At 38.7% G+C, this 23,034-nt stretch overlaps 1 protein-coding gene across 1 annotated transcript in view; it reads right to left on the bottom strand.

Annotated features, from left to right (window-relative positions):
- Positions 1-23,034, bottom strand: part of CDC73 (cell division cycle 73) — a gene marked incomplete at its 5' end in the record, with an annotated part of 96,734 nt that overhangs the window by 7,683 nt on the left and 66,017 nt on the right. Inside the window, 3 exons of the mRNA XM_008630458.2 lie at positions 7,103-7,190; positions 7,583-7,618; positions 10,610-10,667. Of these exons, the coding sequence (XP_008628680.1) occupies positions 7,103-7,190; positions 7,583-7,618; positions 10,610-10,667 (182 nt within the window). The remainder of the gene's footprint in view (positions 1-7,102; positions 7,191-7,582; positions 7,619-10,609; positions 10,668-23,034) is intronic.

The following is a 23,034-nucleotide window of genomic DNA, read 5'->3' as shown; positions in this document are numbered from 1 at the left end:
AGCACTATTGACAGCAGCCTCTGAAGCCACCTCGTTTTCACGGTGCCAGGTCTCCGTAACTACCCATTCAGAACACCAAAAGAAATGTAAGAATAATATTTCAGAAGCCTTCACGATAAAGTCATACTAAAAGGTCCTCTGTGCCTCAAAAATACAGCCTGACCCATTCTTAGACATTTGGGGCACTCCTTGTTGACTTTATATAGTACAGTTGCTGATGAGGAGCCAGACTACAACCTGCAAAGTGACCACAACTCTTCTTTTTAATGACCAAGTGTAACCTGGGCATTAAAACAGTTGCTTCCTAGAGGAAATTTTAAGAGCTCTTGGAGCCATCAGAATTATTACCAATTAGAATTTTCTCAAGAAAGCTGGGATTTTTGGTCAAAAATGGTTTTGAGTGAGGTTTTGGTTTTTTTGGAGGATGGTGAATTTACATTATCAGTGATTCATTTGGTTACTATGATGCATGACACTACAGGTTTTTTTGGTTCTTTTTCTAAATAGATTCTGTGATGGAGTAAATGCTTGTAAAATCCGGATAATGTGGCCCTCATGTCATATGTAATCTCCCTATGACAAAAATAGATGCTAAAATGTGACACAGCTTTCCTCCCTCCAATTAATTACAGATCCTTAATCTTTCAGCCCCCCGCCCAAAAAAAACCAAATGCAATCACATTTCAAGGCCCTCTTCTTTGTGGTGATAATAAAATACCCAGACAGGTCTCAAAATTGGCATCATAAATGTGAGAGTAGTGTGAGCTTTTTTACTGATACATCTCAATGGATTCTGAGATAGATAAAAGAAAGGTAACAGAGCCATGTCTTTCACAGAACTAGAAGTGTGTCGTGGAAAGGGAAGTTGGTGGGACCAGCAGCACCTTCCAGGCCAGCACAACAGCAGAGTTCAGCCCTGTGTTCTCCTAATATTCTACTCAGAACCACCCAGCTGCAACACAACCCTATCTGCTGCTGACATTTCATTGCCAAAGCTTCTGATAAAAATAAAACTGTTTCCCTTAACTGAAGAAGTTAGCAGAAGGATTTGTGGTACATTTTAAAAGCACAATACATAGTTGGTAACATTTCTCTTCATTACAGTGCACATGGTGCTTTTGAGCAGCTTACTAGATTTTTTGGGTAAGTTGTTTGCAGCATTTCTATTTGTTCTCTTCAATCTATTTCTATTTGAATACTGAAAACCAATTTGAATGTGCTTTAACAGGCAGGCTGCACTTCCTATTGCTGGATAAACAGGAAAAAAGAATGCAAGATTGAATATGAAGAAAAGTTTGTTATTCAGTCAACTTGAAAATACTAGTTTTCGCTGCATATCCAATGAGAAAATGACATTTTGGGGAAAAAAATCCCCCACAGCAAACAAACAAACTTTAAGGCAGCGGGTGAAAATTGCCAATAAACCTCCAAGCAAAACTGTTTTACTTTCCCAATGTAAATTAACAGATGATGTCCCCTCATACTCCTCATGATTTAACAGTGTTTCAGAAACAGAAAGTCACAAGCAATTTGTGAAACGTGTGTCCAAATGCATTCAATTGATACAACTGCACTGGGAAATTAAAAAAAGCCCAACACCTGCAAATGACTATGAATGGTGCATTAAAGCTGACTAGCACTGCAAATACAGAAAAAGCATCACAGGTGTGAAACAAGGAGCTATAAACCAAATTATGCTTATCTGTCTAGTACATGTGAAACACCATCATTCTAAAGGAAATACAGACCAAAAAGCTGTACAGGACACTGGGAGAAAAGTACACATTGGCCACCTAGAATATATTTTTTAAAGTTAAGAGAATAATTTCCCTAATAATTGAAGTAATTAGGAAATAGTTAGCATTTACATACATTTTATCCATCACGACACACTGACACATACAATTGTGTGCTACACAGAGGCATTCGACTGAGTTCTGCACTGGAAAAAGCCACCCAGTGTGACACCAGAATTGAAGTATTTCTCATCAATTTGCTAATTTAAAAACTCCAAAGTGATGAGCACACTCATGAGAACTCCTAATGGCCTGTCCTGCCAATGTATCACAGGTTTGGCTTTGCCAATAATAACTGATAGGAAACTCTGTAACTTAAAATGAGGACTTGCTTGGTGGTCCTTCAGCTTTTAAGAAAACTACTAATGAGTCTCTCATCACTCATTAGAACTAAAGGAATCTAGGCTGAAAAGAATGAAAATAAATTTTAAAAAATAATAAAAAAGAATTAGAGAAACAAGCCCTCAAACACCTTTTATCCAGGAGGCAGGCTTTATAGGAAAAGCCAGGATCACCTGAAATGGTGGGCAGCTTGAGAAGAATTTTGTTGTTCTCTGTCCCCTGCACTAAACAAGAACAAACTCTTACAGAATATGTAAATAAAAACCAAACAGCCCTACACACATTACAGTGATAATCAAGTATTCATCTGAACAGGGATCTAAAAGGTCACATTTTAAATTTAATTTGTAAATGTGAGGAAGCAAACACATTTTAAATGGAAACAGGAAAGCAAAGCAGCCCTCCCAAATAAGAGTAAAGGCAATATTGCTGTGCTACAGAGGAACAACTTCACCACTCCGAGGCCTCTCAAATTTGGCTGAAACAGGCACTCTCAGCTTTAAATGTTTCTGTGTTTAAGAATTCATTTCAACACTAGTTTTTGGCAGTTTCTCTCCATTTCAGCTAGAAACTGTGTTACAGCCACTGAGGCACCATTCATTTGTGCATCAGTTATGTCCCTTCTAGACAATGGCTTCAGTTTTATTCCCTGGAAAAAGTCTGAGTGTTTTTGAGTGCAATTCCCTAGGACACAACACAAAGATATCTTGTTAAGGAAGAACTATCAATGAGCAGATTCAAATGGAACAGCGGAGAAGACAACGGTCACAAAGCAAGCACTGAAGCAAGCACTTACATACAGATAAACACACAGAGTACAGGAATAAAGAACAGCTTACAGAAAGTTTATGGAATATAGGCCTGCATTTCCGGGAACCATTGACTCAGTAAGCACAGTAAAAGTCACGTGCTCAAGGATTGAGAATCAATAGAAATTACTGTATGATTATAAATACATATGGACTATGTCATCACTACCTGGATATAAAACACAAGCATAAGAAATCTGAGTACTAAACACCAAAAATCCCATCTTCTCTTGGAGATTATTTATATTACTGTATGATACTACAGCCCATGGCTTAACTACACATTTGTACTTGACACCTTTTACACACCAGAAATGGGGTCTGAAACCTGAGTGTGCAGGAGCTTACAGTTTCCTGCTGCTTCTCCAGATTACTTTCCCTATTAAAAAAATTGAAAAAAAAATCCATACCTACTTAGAATGCACTTTTATACCCCTAGTAGGGGTAGAAAATTAATAGCCCTCACTGTTAATTACCAAAATCATTATCCACATGAAAAATGGTGCACTCTCACTTTCCAAAGGCAGCAGGTCCCTTCCCTAAGGTAACAGGCAAGTGATTGAACACCATCAGATTGTGGGAGGTAACTGGTAAGACACCATCTACTGAACTGCCTGAGATGTTCCTGTCTCAGCTCTAAACTCACATCCACTGTCAGCAGTGCCTTTAAAACACTTTCACACTGGGGTCAGAGCAGCACTTTCTGGCCCCCAGCTCAGGCACCCTGAAAAATGCATGAACGGAGAAGAAGGCAACTCACCAGCAGCTGAGATCACAGTAATACACATTTGATTGTGTTCAGAACTGGAGACTTATTTTTACAACCCTCTCAGTATTTCTGTTAAATTACAGTATCAAAAGCTTTAGACACCACCTATTTTTGCAAGAGAACAAAGCTTTTTTACACTACATCATGCCTGAATGTATCCCAGATACCTCACTCAGTATCAAAGCTGGATAAATCTCCAGTGAGTTGCCTGGCCACATATGGTGAAATGCATCACAAGCAAGAGCATCACCATAATAAAAATACATAATCACCATCTAATCATTCTCATCTGCCTGATGGAATTCCTGCTTCGCTTTTGCTCCACGTAAAGCAGAAGCCTTGCCTCTGAAAAGCCTGCTTCAGGTATTCTCAAATACTCAGTCACAATTTCACACAGCAATTGTGATATCCAGCCTCGCATTCAGATAGTGAGTAATAATAAAATGTATCATATAAAATATTTTAAAAAAGCATCACAACATACCAGAATGGATTGCAGTTCTGATTTTAAATTAAATTAAATTAAATTATATCCTTCTACTATTTTAGAAACTCCTCACTTTATGTTGTACTTGGCTCCTTAGAAAAATAACCTTTCAAGAAAGTTAGCAAGAATATTTGCATATTATCCAGCAGGTGAATTGCATATATTACAATCACATACAAAAACGTCTCCCTTCAAAATCTAAGTTGCAACAAATAGAAAAGTTAGATATCTCTAAAATAAAATCTTAAACCAGTGCCATGCTTTGGGTTTGTCATATGTATTTCCTTCTTCACATGATAGTTTTCCTGCTTTCCATATTCTTTACCTTAAAAGAGAGCCTAACATTAGTGATAAATTAAAGATGCTAAGCATCATACAAATGTCAGCCAAATGTGGCATAGAAAACTAATATACTACAGAGCTATGAAAAGGCTTAGTAAAAATGCTGGTATAATTAATAGGTTTCTCTCAGATCTTGACAATTCAATTTAAGTCCTACCATAGAACTGGATGAAGAATCTCCTGTTTATTTTACAGCCACCAACCTAAAATATCTGGCAATGATACTACAATTAACTTTTCTCATATCCAAAGTGACCATGCACTGCAGTCCAGTTCCTTACAAAAAAAAAAAATCCAGGATTGTAGACAAAAGGTATCCTAAAAGACAGAGATTCTCAGCTATGATTCAAAGTTTTGATCTCTAATTATAATTTCAGCTGATTTCTTTCCTTATTTTGTTTTAAGAAACATTTAAATGGACAGCATCACAAAAGTTGATTTATGAAACCCAAATTCTCATTCTTCATGATCACACACTTCACAGACTGTGCTGCCTGGGGGATCAGCCACGGAAGAAAAACCCGTCCTATAAACAGCTTCCATATCCCAGCCATCCCAGAGGCATCATCCTCCCAGGCTTCTCCTATGTTTCGTCAGTCTCCCCTGAAATGGCTCTTACCCTTCCAGCTCCAAAAATCTCTCCTCCAACCTCCTCTGATGGCAAATACAAGCAGGCTGACTAGCTCTAGAAATACAAGAAATGCAAATCTACCTGCATCTTCCTCAGCAGGGGTAAGGGCAGTAATATTAATTTAGGTGTGTCTTTTCTATCTGGACAATATTTCTTTATCCCAAAACTTGTGGCAGTGACAGGAGTCTTTGAAATCTCTGCTCTTCTGTCAGACTTAGCAGAAAGGGGGAATGAGTTAAAGAAGGTGCTGACTTAGAGGCAGGAATTAGCTAAGTCTTCTTTCCTCGGAAAACCATCACATATCTATCAATCACACTCTACATCAAGGCTAGTTCTACACTCTGCATACCTGAACAGTAAAAGCAAACCCTGAAGCTATTCCTGAACAAAGTACTTCCATAAATCTGAATGCAAAAAAATACAGGCCAGGTGGCATATTTTCCAGAAGAATGCTAGACCTGTCATGGCTAAATTAATATTTTGCTCTTCTGAATTCTGCTATTGCACTTCTGATTCATTAACATACCTTGCTTCTCCCCTTTCACTTTCATATAGGCTAACTATACAGTGTCCTCCTTTGAACCCTTCAACTTCCTTTCAGTTTTTCTGGATCATGTTCCTTGCACTCTAAATATGAGCATCCTCTTGGGACAGGCCTTGGGAAGCTGACTGCGGCTCTGCCCCGGTGGAGCTGAGAACAGCTGAAAACTCTGACTCCTGGCACAGAGGCACTTAGACATGACAGACAGGTGCTTCATTCCTTTCTGGGTACACCTGAGCAAGGAAGTCACAAATTACACAGATGCAAAATCCAGGGCTTGTTGTGTGGTTTTTTCCTAACTATAAAAACCCACATAAACAAACAACACCCTCTGCCAACCCAATTAGCTCAGTGCAGTGAGTGCTTGCACATTAAAGTGTAATGTTAACAGCCAGCCTTCTCTCAGAGCCAGTATTGCAGAAGAGACACCAAGAGGCCAGTGCACTCACGGGGTCTTTGATGGCCTGTGGCAGTAAGCTAGGAACTGGAATTAGCTGCAGATCAGAAGGCACCTGGTATCTCAGAGCACAGTTTTAAACAAGTCTAGGGCAACTCCAGCAGAAGCTGTACCACCACAACAGCCTGGTTTGGACAAAAAGCAGTGTAACAGTATCACAAAGATGAGTGCTGGAGATGATAAAAAGATGACCCCTCCATTTTTTGGACATACCACTGCAGACAACCTACAACAGTGTATTTCTCTGTGAAAATGACCGTTCCAAAAAAAATTACCTGATATTTACTGATAGGCAAGTCTAAAACCCGTGATCTGTTGGACAAGCAGAAAGATTCATTCACTCATCATGAATTAAATCTTACAATCAGATGTGTGATGAGATAAACAAGTTTTAGCAACTCACTGGTACTTCCCTGGATGCATCTGCATCAATACTCAATGACAATATGTGAACTTTAGAAGAAATTCTTTACTTGCATAACCAGCTGGGATGCTTGGCTGATACAGCCCCTCTGGTCACCTTCTCCTTTACAATAACTGTGGTCCTTTCCCAAAATCTTTTCTGAGCTCCATGAGCTCCCTTGCTCAGCTTCTCTCCGCCTTCTTCCATGGGAAGGGTTGTTCACTGATCACTTGCACGTGGCTGCATAGATGTTACATCAAAGAAAAGCACTGCACACATTCCAACTGCTACTGCAAGAGTCTCCTCAATCTGCCCCATGAGTCACAACTGAGCCAAAACTCTGAATTAGGTTTTTGCTTTTTTCCTACTAGTCAAGAGGAATTAATATCTTTTATACTCTGGTCTGTAAAACTAGCCTGTCACAGGAGAGTGGATGAACCCTCTTGCTTAATTACTAATTAGGTGCAGTATAACTTTGTATCTGAAAACAATTTGTTATACAGTATGTTCTAATCAGCTACTTACTTCAGATCTTGCAGAAGGTCCTTTGCATTAAGCATGGTTATTAAAGAGGTCGTGGCTGCTGGAATAATGATTATGGGAGTTCGAGATCCTGTAGAGATAATAAAGTTAGGCTTGCTTGGAGGGGCTTTTTTGTTTTGTTGTGGTTGTTGTTTCCTCCCCTCCCCCCCTTTTTTCATTAAAGGAACTATACATAAAAACAAAACTCTTGCTGAAGAGGTCCCAGTCATGAAAAAATAGTCAAGGAAAATCAACAGTCAAGGTTTTCATTCACCAAAGAAAGCAGACCCTCGTATCATGAGTCTCTCAACATGTGTGGGACCCATATTTAGCAAAACAGAATGCTCTTATGCTATACAGAATGCATGCTATATATTCCACTGCTTGCTTATATTGTTGCTTGTAGTGTCAGGAAAAAAAAAACGAAGACTGGGCACAATTCACACAAAAATGAAAAGGATCATGTAACTAAAATTGACTCACCTTTTTTCTGGTTTGGAGGTGGTCTTGCTTGGGAAACTGAGAAAAAAAACCAACAAAAATTACAGCAGAATGAGTAGGACATAAATCCAAATGTCATTGCAAGGCATCTGTTTAATTGCAGGAGTGAATAGGGACGAGTCACACTACAGTCATTAGATCATTTTTACAGATGCAAGACACTAAGATGAAGAAGGGGTTTATAATTTGGGTTTGAGTATTCAGAAAACAAACAGCTTTTGACCATCTGAAGGAGATGTTAGGAGAGTTGAGTCAATCTCTCCCAGTTTTACTGAAGCTGCTCATTCCCCCTCCATCCTCCACAAAAGACACCATGGACACAACACCATGGACAAAAATTTCCAGCAATCTTGAAAAAAGCTGCTTGTAGATCTTCAGTACAATAGTGCTGAACCAACAGGAAAACTTTCACAACAAACTGATCTCCGCAGAGCCTCACCTTTTCATTAGTAGTTATTTTTGTACATGACATCCGTGGGATTTAGCTATCCTGGACACATACAGAACTTTCAACAATCAAACCCTGAATTTCAGGCTTACTCAGGTTAATTTTGGATTGCAGTTTGAGTTACATGAGGTCTCCAGGTGTCAGAAACAGTCAAGCTTGACACTCAAGGGGAAAACCACCCAAGCAATCAAAAAAAGGAGAAAAAAATAAAAAAAAACCCAAACAAAATTACTTCAACCACCAAGGACACACACAAAACCACTACTGGACTGGTAGAAACCAAAGAATTGCCTCCACCTCCCCAGTAGAATGTTTCCACTTCAGTCTTCGAAGTTGTGACCACCTCAGTAAAGGAGCTACTGCATTCCAAAGGTGGAAAAGCATCTTTGTTTCTTCATTTTGGTGCTATTACTGAATTACCTGCCTTCCCCAAATAAACATTTTATAGTTCAGTTTTCAGGAGAGAACTGTAGCACTTGATAATCATCATCATCATCCATGTTTATCCTAATTCAGAAAATGGTGAGTAGTGGAGAGATTGATGCAGACTAGCTCAAGTCTCAACTGCTACTATGCATGACAAATTTCATTAATTGACTTCCAATTGCATAGCACCAACTTGCTCATGTTTATTTATGACCAACTGTTTCAGAAACTTCCTAGAACAGTATAAATATTCACAACACATACTTGCCATTGTTGAAATATTGAGACCATATCCTTAATTATCTTTTCCTGACACTGTCAAATGCACAGATATAATTGGCAACACTATATTGAACTACATGAACTTTACCTACCCAATGATTTTCAATTATTTTTTTTTAATCTAGGTATCTCCTTAATGTAAAAATGTTCTTTAAATATATGGGCAGAGCCAGCTGTCCTAAGGAGAAAAAAACCAAAACAAAAAGGTGGGGGAGGGAGAATAGGCATCTGTAAGAAATTTAACAGCTGTACAAAGACGTGTTAGGAGAAAAGCTGGTAATGCAAAATGGTGCCAAAGAGTGTAATTTAAGAGCACATCTCAGGTATTTTTTCCAAATCACCACTATACAACAGTTTAGCCTAATTTAACTAATGCTTCCTATGTGCAAAGCATCCTCCTGCAAACAGCAGGCTTTAGTTGCTTTGACTGCTAAGAATAGAACAGCTGAATTTTTAAAATATCCAAGTATCAAAAGTCAAAAATATCCTAGAACAGGCAGAAAGAGAAACCTCTTCTGACTACACTTTTCTTTATTCTCTCTTCAATTTCCAATCTAGAGGCAAGATAATGGATGGGGCTGGCCTTAGAGCAGAGCAGTATCAGTATCATCTATAGACAAACCCCACGCTGCTGGCAGGAAATGCCCAGGAAGTCACAGCCAGCAGCAGGGACTGTGACAACTCAGCCACATTTCTGTTCTTGCCACTTCTACCCTTTTCATGCTGCTGTCTGTCAACTCCATCTGCATTAGGATGCTTAACGGGGCTAGTGAGAGAAGTATGACAGGCAGCATGACCTTTCCAGTTCCAAAATAACCAAACAGAAGAATCTGTGCACAACAGCATTTAGGCATGCTGAGAACATTCAGTATCAGAACGGATTTTGGGGGAAGAAGCAGCTGTACAATATTAAGTCTTGGCATTAAATCCTGCAAACAAATCTCAAGGAGTTAGCAAGGCACACATTGAAAGCATTTAGTCTCAACAAGGATATACAGTATTCCAGCAGCACTTCTAGAAAAAGTATATTCATTTTAACTGGTTAGCTTTGTTTCCAACCCCCCCGAGAATGTCCCCAGGACCTTCATAACATCATCTTGTTCTGAAATAGCACTTCTCACATCCACCAAACCAAAAATTCTCACAGCATGCAACCAGGGGCAAATCTGCACACCACTGTTTGCAACCACCGTCCCTCTCATGTACTGCTCTTACACACTTCTAAAAACTCATCATAAGGGTTTCTTATTTAAACAAAGCACATCTTTCAACCCATCACTGAATCAAAACTTGAGATTCAGTCTGACAGACAAATGGACTTGGTAGCCAAAATCTACTAAAAGAGAATTAAAAACCCAGTTGAGGACTTTGGCCCCATTACAAATACCTTATGTGCTAAGAAGTGTGAAGAAGTAATGATAACACATTCAGAGAACTACTTATTTCTGATATATTAATCCTAGAAGTAATAATATCTCTTTTTGAGATTAGCTATTCTGTTTAAGTTGTTTACCCTTGGAGTTTTAATCAGCTCTTGTTAGATATTTGAGTGGGAATTTTGTAAAATTTTAATTGGTGACATACCAAGCCCAGGACCAAGAAGTTTGTAACTTCTTAATTTCAGCAGTGCATCCTTTCAACGGGCTAATTGGGGAACACACTGAAGGGAATGACCGCAGGTCCCACGGTACAACATTAAACAAAAGGCTATAGCTTTTTCCAACATATGCACAGTTAAAGGCCACAAACAAATGACCCCTACTTCATTCTTGAGCTAACTAAAGTTTTAAACAGCACTTCTTTGAAACTCATGTATCTGGGACAGAAGCACAAGTGACAGTGGGCCCCCTTACCTGGTCGTGGCACAGGCTGTGCTGCCGGAGTTTGTGTTTTTCGAGCAGATGCACCTTCCTTTGAAAAGACAGAAGAGGCGACATTATCAGCTGACCTTCGTGTCAGGTACACGAGTTTCTCAAATGAACACAGAGCTACAGAAGGTATCATGATAATGAGAGCAGTATGTTTCCACTAAAGAGATGGAAGAAATAGAGAAAATATTCCAAACTCTTTATAGATCCTGTTTTAGATTTGAGGAGGACAGACAACCTCAAACTTTTATTACAGTCTTACGTTTTAACCAATCATAAACTTGTTTTAATATACCTTCAAAGAAACCTTCCCTACTTACAGCATTGTTGCATTTCACCTATCACTTTCACCACAGGTTAGTCATGTAAATATAAGCAATTGGCTGTAGAAATTTCCAAAGGAGATCTGCTTATGCTCTGGATGGAAAACCAGGACTAAGAAATTGCAATGCCTTGAGGAGTTTCAGGGCTCAGAAATAGCACTCTCATGATAATTAGTTCTGCTCATGCCTTATCCAATTACCTTAATGTAACACAGAAAAGACCTGCACTACTGTTTATTCTTGTTAACTCCCCAGAGTCAACACAGCACCAAAGAAAACAGTGAGGTCACACGTCTGCTTCCAAAGCAACACTGAATTCCTGCAAGAACAAATTCTGCTCTCAGTTACTGCCGTGAAACCTCACTGAACATAACACATAGCACCAACATGCTAAGAAGCTGCAGTATATTCCAGCCACTTCTATCTGCAGAGCTGACAGGAGAAGAACTTTTTACATGAAACCATGGATTTTATCTGAAAATTACTTAAACGCTATGTGAAGTATCCTACAAGCATGAGACACTCAGCAAGGTCAGAGATCCCACTCGGAGAAAAACCTGTTGGAAAGGACTGTGATATGGCACTATCAGACTTCTATGTCCATGCATAAATAACAGCGTGTTTTGTAATTCAAAATAAAAGAAAGCTTATGAGAGGGCTCACATTCCATGATTTAAATAACACTTAGAGGAACTGCTTTTAAGTTTCCATCATGAAAGTTAAAACTGTTTATCTCAGGATCTCTGAAGAACAAATAGAAGGTCCCACACAAGCCCATAGAAAACACAAATTTACTCAAAGCCTCTTTCCTGAGCTTTAGTGAAGCCGCCCATGATTAGTTACACTAAGCTAGAGCTGACATTTGGTGCAGTGTGCACCTTTTGTAACTTTTACAGGCACCAGCCTCCCATTAATCTTTAGTATAAGGATTTAACCCTGCACTGCAAGTAATGGGTCTATCCCAAATTTTACTGTACTCTTTTCTGAATACCAACATTTATGTAGGGCAGTTGAGTCAGTACCTGTTATTTTAAGACTTACTTTTATAGCAGCAGAGGAAAGGTATTTTTGCCAATGTCCTTTCACAATAATTACTCAGAAAACGATAAAAATGAAAGTAACACCACACTCTGGAGGATAGCAGCAAGAAAGGCTGACTACCTTTGAGACAAGCCTTGCAACTGAGAAACAGCATCTTTCTTCTTACTTCCACTTTCCAAGAAAGCAAAAATAAAACATTTTGCACCTCTTCCTGTAGAAAGATACCATGTTCTGTGTCAAAAGAATGATTCTGTGCTGCACTAGTTACTCATTTTGAAGAAACCAAGAATTCCCCCATAACACTTCCTTAAATTCATGGTGCTTGATGAATGTAAAGAACATTATCAAGCTAAAGAAACATCAACTCCTGCAATGCTAAGTTTCAAGTTTCTAAATCCAGTTCAGACACATAACCATTACTGTGTGCTATCCCCCACCTCTATTCCTTCTGCCACCCCTACGGAATCAGCAGTGCAGCTTTGCTGCCTCCTCTGCCACTCATCCAGTGCCTCCCATGTCTCAAACACACCCTGCAGCGAAGGGAGACAACCAGGAGCTGCTGCAGAGAAACTCTTGTAAAGAATTATAACCAAACCAGTGACTTGAGCCTAATGAAGTTACTGGCAAATTATCTGTTTGGGAGTTCTTGACACTCTCCTCTGAATTGCCTTCTCAACAGCCATTCAAGGGAGACTTGGTGCAGGAGTCTAAAACAAGAAGGGACGGCCTTGAGAACATGGCAACTGAAAGAAACAAAATATACCACCCCCAAACCAACAATGATGTACAGAAAAAAATCACTTTAAAATATCTGATTAATAGTAGGATATAAATTCATTTAAATGAGTAAACAACGTTTCCATGCTTACAACCATTCTATCTGTAAGACCAAATTCTGCAAATCAATAAATTATGGAGGTCACAGCTTTCAGTTGTATGAATTGGTACCTTAGACTATGATAATCTCAGGAATGAACCTCCCTCAGCCCACAACTCCTGACATTGAGGTATCCCCAAAGCTCAGCTGTCACCTGCTGAAGGTGTACCATCAATCCTTTGGAGATTTACACCCTTCTCTTTTTACAATTTTCAGTGATCTAACCACCAGCTCCTAGTCTGTAAAAGCTGCAGCCAATGTAGCAAAGGAAGCTGATCAATATTTCACCCCCACATTTCTCAGAAGATTTGTAAGGAGAAATGTATACTATTAAGGTGAGGAAAAGAACGGATGTACAGAGCTGAGATGGTTGATAAGACCTGCACCAGGAAAACCTGGTGTCAGTAAGGAAGTCCTTATCAAGATAATTTTGTTAATATTTTCCTTTGTCCCGCTAAGTTTGGATTTAAAATTAATGCTTTTCAAAAGCTTTCAGATAGAGATACAAGCTTTTCCTATGGCGACACACTGATTTAAGACAAGCTCTGTTCACAAGGCAGGTATAACCACAGAGAACTCCATGCCAGGACTTCTCCCGAAGAGTATTAATCAGACAGAGTAACCTCTGTAGCTGCCTTATCCAGCCACGCAAAGGAGGTGCTGCTGGTGATTTGTGGCCTCTCAGCTACTCAGAGGCAACTCCTTGTTTGCATGCTCTCACTCCCTGTAAAGGCAGGAGTTACTTCTTACTGAGCACACAGGAAGATATTTCAAATCTTCTCATGTAAAGTTTTTAATCTAAAAGTTACTCTTAAGTAACCAGCATGCTGCAAATTCAAACTCCAGTTAGGGGAGCTTTTGTTCATGCAGCTGTACCCTAAGCATCACAAGCAGCAGAAATCACTGTTTAGCTATTTAAAGAACATTCATTTCCTCAAAATTTCTGAATACTTAAACAGTTTTGCTCGAAAATGACATACCTAATTCTCATGCATAAGCTGTTTGACACTCTTAAGGAGTGTATTATGAATATTCATAAGTTGAAACTAATTTAGTAACAAAACCATGTAATTTGAAAAATACAAATCTTCTTTAAGACGACCACTTAACGTTGTATTTTAACCAAAAACATATTACTTGGTTTACTTGTGCTAATTTACCATAGAAAGTTATATATATATTTACATAGTTTACTTATGATTTACATTTAATATAGGAGATTTAACCATTCAGGCAACAACCTGATACAGGATGTAATCAGCTCCATACTTTCCTGAGCCTCACTGCCTCATTTCCTTATAGTGTTGGATCTGCTTCTCCATGGGACTCATTTTAGTGCTCCTGTTTCCCGTCATTTTAGACATTGAAAATATCTCTTCTCAACAATGTTTTTGTGTTTAGTGTATTCTTTATGCTATTTAACACTGTCCTACCTAAACACCTAAAAATACTGGGTTCACAAACAAATGCATGAGTGGGAAGCAGCTCAGTACATGTGGTTAGCACGTCTGGTTAGTACAGCTATGGTTGCATTTAACTTACTCAAGAGTGGGTGTTGGGGGTTTCTTTGTTTCCTTCCTCTTAGACACCTTTTAAAAACCTTTTGGAGTGTTCTCTCACCTTTCTAAAAATAACATTTTTTAAAAACAGCAATTATTTGTACTAATCAACAAAAATTACCCATTACCAATATTCACCTGATGGATTCATCAGGACCCAACTATTATTTTCCTGTATTTTAGAAAACCGTCTGTATTTTAGATAGTTAGTACTTTTCTTAGGTCTAAATGAGCATTAACATCCACAGTTAGGTTACTTTCACTTCCCAGCTGGAATGACAACTTGCCTGAACAATAAGTCCTGGTACACTTTAGAAAATAAACCCTAAATTATTAAAGGTATCTTATGGCAGCTTCACAGGTTCAAATGGTGGAAGGAAAAACTATTTCATTGCATATTCCCTTTCCCAACTGGATTTTTATGGAGAGATCCATAGAGTCTGTAGTATTTTGACCTTTTAAAAAACCATTAGGAGCAAAGGTCAGAGTTGACAATTTGATGCCATCTTGTGGCTTTAATTTGGTAAATTTAATTACTATCTTGTTCCTTAATAATATTTAAATTAGTCCCAGAATTTCACCCAAAAATCTGAAAATTATTGGGTAGCTTGCATGCTCCTGGCCCAGAAGCAGTAGAAGCAAAAAGTAACATTTGATTCTGCAAGAAGTGTTAGCAACTGCTCGCATGTAAAACACAGAGCAGCTTCCAGCTTCTCCAGCCATGACAGAATTCACCCAAGGCCAGCTCTGTTTGTGAAGAGGAATGTAGTAAAACTTGGACTCAAAAGAGGAAGAAAATAACTACATGTGGATGGCAAGCTTGCAAAATTATCTTTAAGAACAGACTTCAATGTATCTATTCAATTTAGGGTACAAGAGACTGTAAAAACTCATTTTAATTACCAGCAACTCTATTATCACTTCCTGAGTGACTTAAAGTATTGAACCTTTGAAAATTCTAGTAAAGCCAGCCTAAAGAACTATGAAAAAATTTAAAACAACTGCATAGTTCAAAAGAATATGACTTTTCTATAAATTAAATATTGTATATATCAATGTACAACAAACAGACAAAACAAAGGGTTGACTTCAAAGCAGGTGATCTAAAAAAACTGGTCCAGATGCCCTACTTGAAGCCTGACAGATAAACATCTATTTCATATAAATTGGATTCTGAAAACATGGAGATTTGTTCTAAAAATTTAAAGCCCCTAAAAGCCTTGGGAAAAAACCCAAGCCCCCAAAGAGTCATGCAAAATAATCCAACCAAGTGGCTCTGCCTCTGCAGCCTTCCCAATAATTCTCTGACTTCTGCTTGCATGAAGAAAATGTTAATAATATTTTAAGTGGTGTTTCACATCATCATTTTACTTATACATCAAACTGGTATAGTTTATTTTCCTACTTCTATGCACACACAAATCTGCATGCAGCCCCCCAAGACATACTTAAATAATAAATTGCAAGCTTTTAACTGCCTTCCTAATAACTATGCTGTAAAAAAATAGAATTTGATAACAGGATCTAACTATTGTGCAAATACTTCTAATGTTATAGTCACTTTCATTTCCATTGCCTGCAATATTAATAAAAAGGTCATTTCTACTGTTTATATTGTTTTACCTTCCTTATTTCCTGGAAGGAAGAGTGGGAGTTTAAGCAGAATTAAAGATATTTTTACAGAACAAATTTTAACAGAAGAAAAGTTTACCAGTATTTATCAAAGGATTCCTATACCAACTGCCTAAAGAAAATAACACCACAGATTCGCTTTTTCCTACTTGGACAAGTAAAAAAACTGATGTGACAAGACAAAAAGGGCTGATAAAAAATATATAGAACATGTTTATTTCAAAATTCAAAACTCATCATAGAATCATTAAATTTGGAAAAGACCTTCAAGCTCATCGAGTCCAACCTTTAGTGTATTATATTAGAAGATATTATACTGAAGGTCACGTCTTATCCAGCATAGAAGGCTTCCAATCCTGAAATCCAGTTTCATGCCAGAAAATTCGATGCCAATCTTACAAAGGTAAGAGAAGCCTCGTTATAGTTCTCCAAATAGTGCAGTCCATATAACAAATTTCACAAGAGTAAGGCAAGCAGAACGAGTGCAGCACTGCAGGGAGGGAGGAGAGGGGGAAAGGAGAGCCAGGGGAGGGTGGCACAAACGAAACTGCTGGTGCCACCAGGGGACTCCCCAAACTTAAACACTAATATCTGTTGTACCACAGCGTGCAAATTAAACTTTCACTTACAAATCTGGTCCTTTATTAAGCCATTACAGAATTAAAACTGACAAGATTATTCAAATTCAGAAACCCTGACACTGTTAAACGTAATAAACAACAGAAGTGATGGGTGTTTTCCATAGCAGGTTGGACCTGGCAATGAGTGCCATTGAATGAAAAATATTCCCTGCCATTTCTTGTTCATTACCAGGTTAAAAGAAATTCAGTTTGAACGTGGAAAAATCTGAATGACTTAACTGAACTGCTTATTGATATCTTAGGAAATATTCTGGTTCTGCAAAGAAAACAAACCAAATCACAACTGAATCTAGAAGAAAACTGTAGTGACTAGTGAGCAACTAGGGACAAAAGCATATAAATACACTGAAATAATAACAATAATGGAAATTACTAGAGAAGTTTTTGAAAATAATTAATCAAAGCCACAACTACTGAGATGACTTAAAACCATTAGCCCCAAAGTCAAGCCATCAAACCCCTCTGAACAGCCTCACAGAAGTGTGCTAGAGCTCCTCCCACCTTTATCCTTGCACAGAATATCTGTAAAATTAAGATCTTTGTCTTGAATTTGTATCAGTCACATAAATTCAAACTGTTGCTACTGAAATAGCAATTTTTGAGCTGAAGAGGGATGTTGGTGATGAAGATTAAATATGTAAAGCACTTCCATTTTCCTGGGGATAAGCTGTGTTCATCAAAAACAACAAATCTTAATCCTGAGAATTCCAGAGGGCTAGTTTGTTTGTTTTTTTGAAAAATAAAGGCTTGTCTATACCTACCTATGTTCATTTAAACAATTCGTTTCCTTGAACTGAGTGAAAAGACAAAGGCAGTTATCACTAAAACATTATTTTTGCTTAGAGTTCTTTCCCTTTGGGTTAATTATCTGAGCCGGCCTCACTCATATTACTTGGCAGCCAGGGAGGGTTTTCAGCAGCACAGTTTGAGTATTAAGGGATTGTTTCACCTTTCTCAAAAGTCAGGTGTAAAGGTTTCTACACTACTGGTTTTCTGCTTGCCACAGTCAGCCCAGGACACATCACTTCAACAGAACTGGAATTTGCATCTAATTGTGAATTTACTGCAATTGGCTCATGTCTGAGTCTCCAACTGACAACTTCACATATTCTTAACTATCTAGTTCCAGTGCTGCCTCTAAGGACAAAGGTCAGTCACTCACAGGAAGTGGTTCTATCAGAAATATCACAGCATATGGGGCTCAAGCAATCCATTTGCACAACTGACATGCAAATTCCAAACATATAGAGAAGCACCATTGGTTCAGATTTGGCTTTGGAAGTGGGATTCAAGGGAACAGTCACATTTACATTTCAGAAAATGCTGCTCAGTAGAGAGCAGCAGGAAGACCCCACTTACACCTGCATTCACTGAGCAATACATGAGCAGAGCTCTACATGACCTCAGACAGGTTCCTTTGCCACTTCTGGAAAGATTTGTGAAATGCTTTGTGTGAGAAGTATATTTTTAAAGCTCTGCAGGTGCCTAAACGGATAGAGATGGACCCTTAACTTCTGTATGAACACCTCTCAAAAAGAAAACCCCAAACTGAACCAAGACCCAAGCAACTGAGTAACTTTGTGTAATGCTGTCCAACATTTCAATGCAACAGAAATTGCTGAGGCTCTTTCCAGCCTTCCCCTGCTCATTCTGACTCCCATTGCCACAACAGGGGATGCTGGATTAGAATTCTAAAGACCTATTAAAGACCTTGGGTTATTTCACGATTGCTTGTTCAACAAATTATCCAGCACCACTTGTTCCCAGTTGTACTTTATCCTGATGTGATCTTCTCCTTTCTATTCACTGAAAAGTAGTTTTAATATTATTCTTCTGTACCTCGCCAGCTTTAGCAATCCCAGCACTATGGCTATATATTACATTATGTTACAAGAAAACACAATTATCATGGGTGGTCATGGGCAGAGAGATGAAAGCAATTTTCCAAGTAATCACCTTGGAAGACTTAAAACATCTGGAGAAAACCCTGACACTGAATTCCTTGAGGAGCCAATGTGCAAAGCTGAACAGTAGAGCAATGAACTCTCAGCTGTTTGTGTTGCCTAGAAAAAGAACTGCCGAGTTCAAAAATGTGTTTTTCAGGATCAAAAGCTTTGGCTGCAGCTATAACAAATTGTAACAAATAAGCCAAGAGATGAGGGCTTGAGTGATGACAGAGATGGCTGTGAGCAGACAAGGGACTGTAACCACTTGGATATGGAAAGGGCTATTTTGAACTGCCACAGACAAGGGAAAGGGCTAAAAAATGTTCAAATTGCAGAGTGCCTTGTACTCCAGGCTTCCTTCCTTGATGAACAACAGCTCATCAGCTATGCAAATCCAGCTCCAAAAGCAAAGATACTTTCTACTAAACACCAAAAGGTGATGATCCTGAGATATGCCATAACTGTAACAAGCTGCTGGTAACTAAACCACACAGGTGTGCAGTCAGCTGGGTAGTATCAGTCATGAAACTTGTGCTATCTCAAATTTTCTTCTCAACTCTTCTTGTATTTTTTTTACTTTGTAACTTTTAACAAGCACACCCCACGAGATTCTTGTGGGATGCCCACTGCTTCAATGGCTACAGCAAAGTTAAGTGATAGAACTGTAGGTAGAGAGGATAAAGGAAAAAAGAAGTGTCTTTATACAAATTACCTATGCCATTTGCAAACAGAGTAGTTAACCTTTAACATTGGTTAAAGCCCTCAGATCAACAAACTGTCTGCTTAGAGCAGATTCACTGTCCTGCATGCTGGTGATAGAAGTATTGACAAGATATTGAGACACAAGAGAGATCTGTACAACACGAGACAAGCAAGTTAGAAACAGAGCAGTAATTCTCTGCAAAAATTTCTGAGTTTTAGTCCAGCACAAGAGTGTTAAGATTTCTGGACTCGCACATGCTGCAGTTATCCACACCCTGTAATTCCCCCAGATGCGGAAAACTAGATGTTTTAATCTGCTTACAAGATAACCAGAATTCTGTCTCTGAACATTTGTCCTGCCCCAGCTGCCTCAGTTCACAAGTCCAGTTCTAGTTGTCATATGGGGGGGAAAAAAAAGTTTAAATTAACCAAAGGAATATCACAATTCACAGATGACACAGATCCTGTCCCGCTCTTACACTACAGATTTTATTGCTTTAAATCATTAAAAAAAAAACCCAGACTGAAAGGAAGAAAATACGTTGTCTACTATGAAGACAGAAAGTGAATCAAATCGGGATGCAAGTAGGTTTTTTTTGAGGACAGGGGTGAGAGGACAATGGGTGAACAGACTTTTCTTGTTTTATAACACTGTAGCTAAGTACCCCTGACCATAGTGGCAGCAAAAAGTATCACTGCTCCTTGGCAAGAACACAATTTGGTCATTTCCCCTTTTCTCAGCTGCTGAACTTGAGCTTTGCATTTACAGCTGGTACAAGGGGAACAGCCCCTGTGAAACGTTTGCCAAGCACTGCACATACACACAGCATATGCAAGGTTAAAATGCAGGGGAACAGCAACAAAAGCTTCAAACAAAGCTTTCTGCACCAAGCCCACCTCCACCTGGGGGTGGCACTTCTCCCATCACTGCCAGCCCAGATCTCCTGTCCCCACATGCAGCCCCAGAACAGTCCTTGTTAACAGGCTGATAATGTGTTCAGCTCTGATTTTATCACAAGAAGTTGGAAAATCTGCCCCCAAACACGAAGTTACCAGTTATGTTGTGAATGAACTTTTATTTCACTGAGAATACTAAATCAGAGAAACCAGGTGTTGTGAATATAATACTTTGCATTTCCAGTGTCCAGGCTTGCTATATGGTGCCCTTTGAACAAGCCTTATTTTCAGAACTATTATGACCAGAGCTGACATTTGATTGCAACGTTTCTTTCTGCCCCATGACTTCATATATTTGCATCAAGTAAAACAAAAGATGTCAACACAAAGAAAACACATCTGTTGTTGGATTGAAATGTTTATATATTCAGATATAAATATATATATCAGATACATATATTCAGATATATATATTCAGATGTCAACGATATAAACACACCCCTGGAAACATTTTCCCACATTTTAAGACAGGGCAGGGAGGCAGTGTGGGATTCAAAAGAATATACACACAAACTTCAAACCTACAAAGTTCCTAAGCAGTGTATGAATAGTACCTCAATCGTAATATTACACTGTAGGAGTTACTTACCTGCAGCTTCCCATGCTTACATATTTAACACAATAAAACATCACTGAAAAAACACTTGTGCTCTTCAGTATCCTCAAATGGCCGCTCCCACCTAGAGTCAACATCACTAACCTATTTTTCTCAGCATGATATTCTCAAGTCAGCATTTCCAAATTTTGCAGTAATAGCACTCCTCTCATACCAGTCACAGCAGTTCTGACAAAAACTGCCTTCTAGACTACCTAGGTCTTTTCTTTGGCTGCAGGATGCAGAAGTTTCATATGCAGCATCATAACCAAATATCCCGAATAAAATTGCAAAGGGTTTGGTGCTGTTATGTGCCATTTATGACCCTGTCCTCCAGTTCTCTCTGCCTCCAGCTTTCCCTGTGAGATCCATTCCAACACATACTTTTCATTGCAGAACTCTCATTCCAGAAGTCTGTTTTAATTAAAATATTCTTTTATTTACAATTAGGAAGGAGCATTCAAATTAGACCAAAACATTTATTATTCCCCCTTCTTCAAGAAATTTTCTCTGAGTGCAACTGGGTAACTACAAAAGGCCTGAAGTTTCCCTCCCTGCATAGAGATATAAACAGATGAAAACATTTAAGTATTTTGCAGTTATCACTACTATGGAGCACAAAATCATACTACTGTACATGTCAGCAGAAAGAGCCAGGCAGCCACCTGAACCCAAAATTCTGTTTTTCCTAAATTAAGCCTTTATACTTATCCTGTAGATTCCAGAATGAAAGAAAACAAAATCCAACCTAATAGTCCCCCAAACACAACAAATTTAAAACTTCTGGTTTGTACCCAGAGAACAAACAGACAACATGCATTAAAGTTTCAGTTGTCTCCATTTCAGCATGGTCTAAAAGCCTGGCTCTTTGCCAAAAGTAATACAGCCTTTGGACAGGGCTGATTTCCTTCCAAAAAAAAATCACATGGGGGCAACAGAATCCCAATATTAATCATCACCTAACAGAGTCACCTGGGACACAAAAGCATTCCAGTCACACACCAGATTCATAGATTGAGGACAGACAATAGAGGAATATATAACGTATTAGTATCACAGCAACAAAGCTTTCTACTTGTATGCTTCTTGAGAAACAGCAATATTTAAGGAAGTGCCTTCAAGGTTTTTAGTGCTCGCATGGCTTCGATAGAATCTGTGCATTACTGCTACAATACCATCCACCAAAGAGACTGTGCAAACTGCTCTTGGTATGGGTATCCTGAAGAAACTTACATTCATACCACCCTGCTGGAGCATATAAAAGCTGATGATGTTACATGCCCATATCAAAACCTAACTCTAGTGGTAATAAATCATGCATTAAGTTAAAATACAGGAAGGCTTCTGGCTGTATCACACAAGATGAATTTTTCCATTTGGCCTTCTGCCTCTACTTTCAGCTTCCTTTGGCATTATATCTAAATGCCCCATTATTCTTCTCTCTTTAGTAGAGAAGATTAAATTAAGCTCTTCTCAAAGCACTAAGATGACAGCATGCAACTTTTATTTTTCCATTTTCCACACAATCCATACACTAGACAGACTATCTCCAAGCTTCTAGTGTTGCATTAGGATTCCTGGTTTATCACACAGCTGTTCTCATCTGTATTTTTGGTGCTGCGGAAATGCATCCTCTTAAAGAAAGGTCAATTGACAAGGTCTCACATAGTCTGGGGCCATCCTATTCAAAGATGAGGACAGGATAAGGGCTCTACAAAACCAACAAATTTTAGGATCTTCCTGCTATGCTGTGACTTTTATACAGGCTTCATCCAAGGCTACAAAAAATACCCCTTGACTAAATTAGCAGACTCAAAAGTGCATCGAAAAAGAGGTTCTGAAAGTTATCAAAAGGCTGTCCCCTCCCACTCTTTACACACACACACAAAAATTTACCTTTAAGAACCTCCCACTGTGAATAACCACTGGAGATGATAGATTCTGCCAGTCAGCACATTCACAGGTGAAGTTCACTACAACTATTATTTCTGCTCCTCATGTGTTAGCAACTATCAGTCATCCATAATGATCCTGGGGCTTTCACAGTTTATCTGAAGGAAATGTGCCATAAGCAGCAAGACCTCCTCAGCTCTCCTTCAGCCCTCACATCTGTCCTGGTACTTCAAATAGCTGTTTC

Source organism: Corvus brachyrhynchos, unplaced genomic scaffold (genome assembly GCF_000691975.1).
Source record: "Corvus brachyrhynchos isolate BGI_N302 unplaced genomic scaffold, ASM69197v1 scaffold101, whole genome shotgun sequence".
Classification (NCBI taxonomy): domain Eukaryota; kingdom Metazoa; phylum Chordata; class Aves; order Passeriformes; family Corvidae; genus Corvus; species Corvus brachyrhynchos.
The sequence above is the reverse complement of the archived record's forward strand: the minus strand, read 5'-3'. Positions and strand labels throughout refer to the sequence as shown.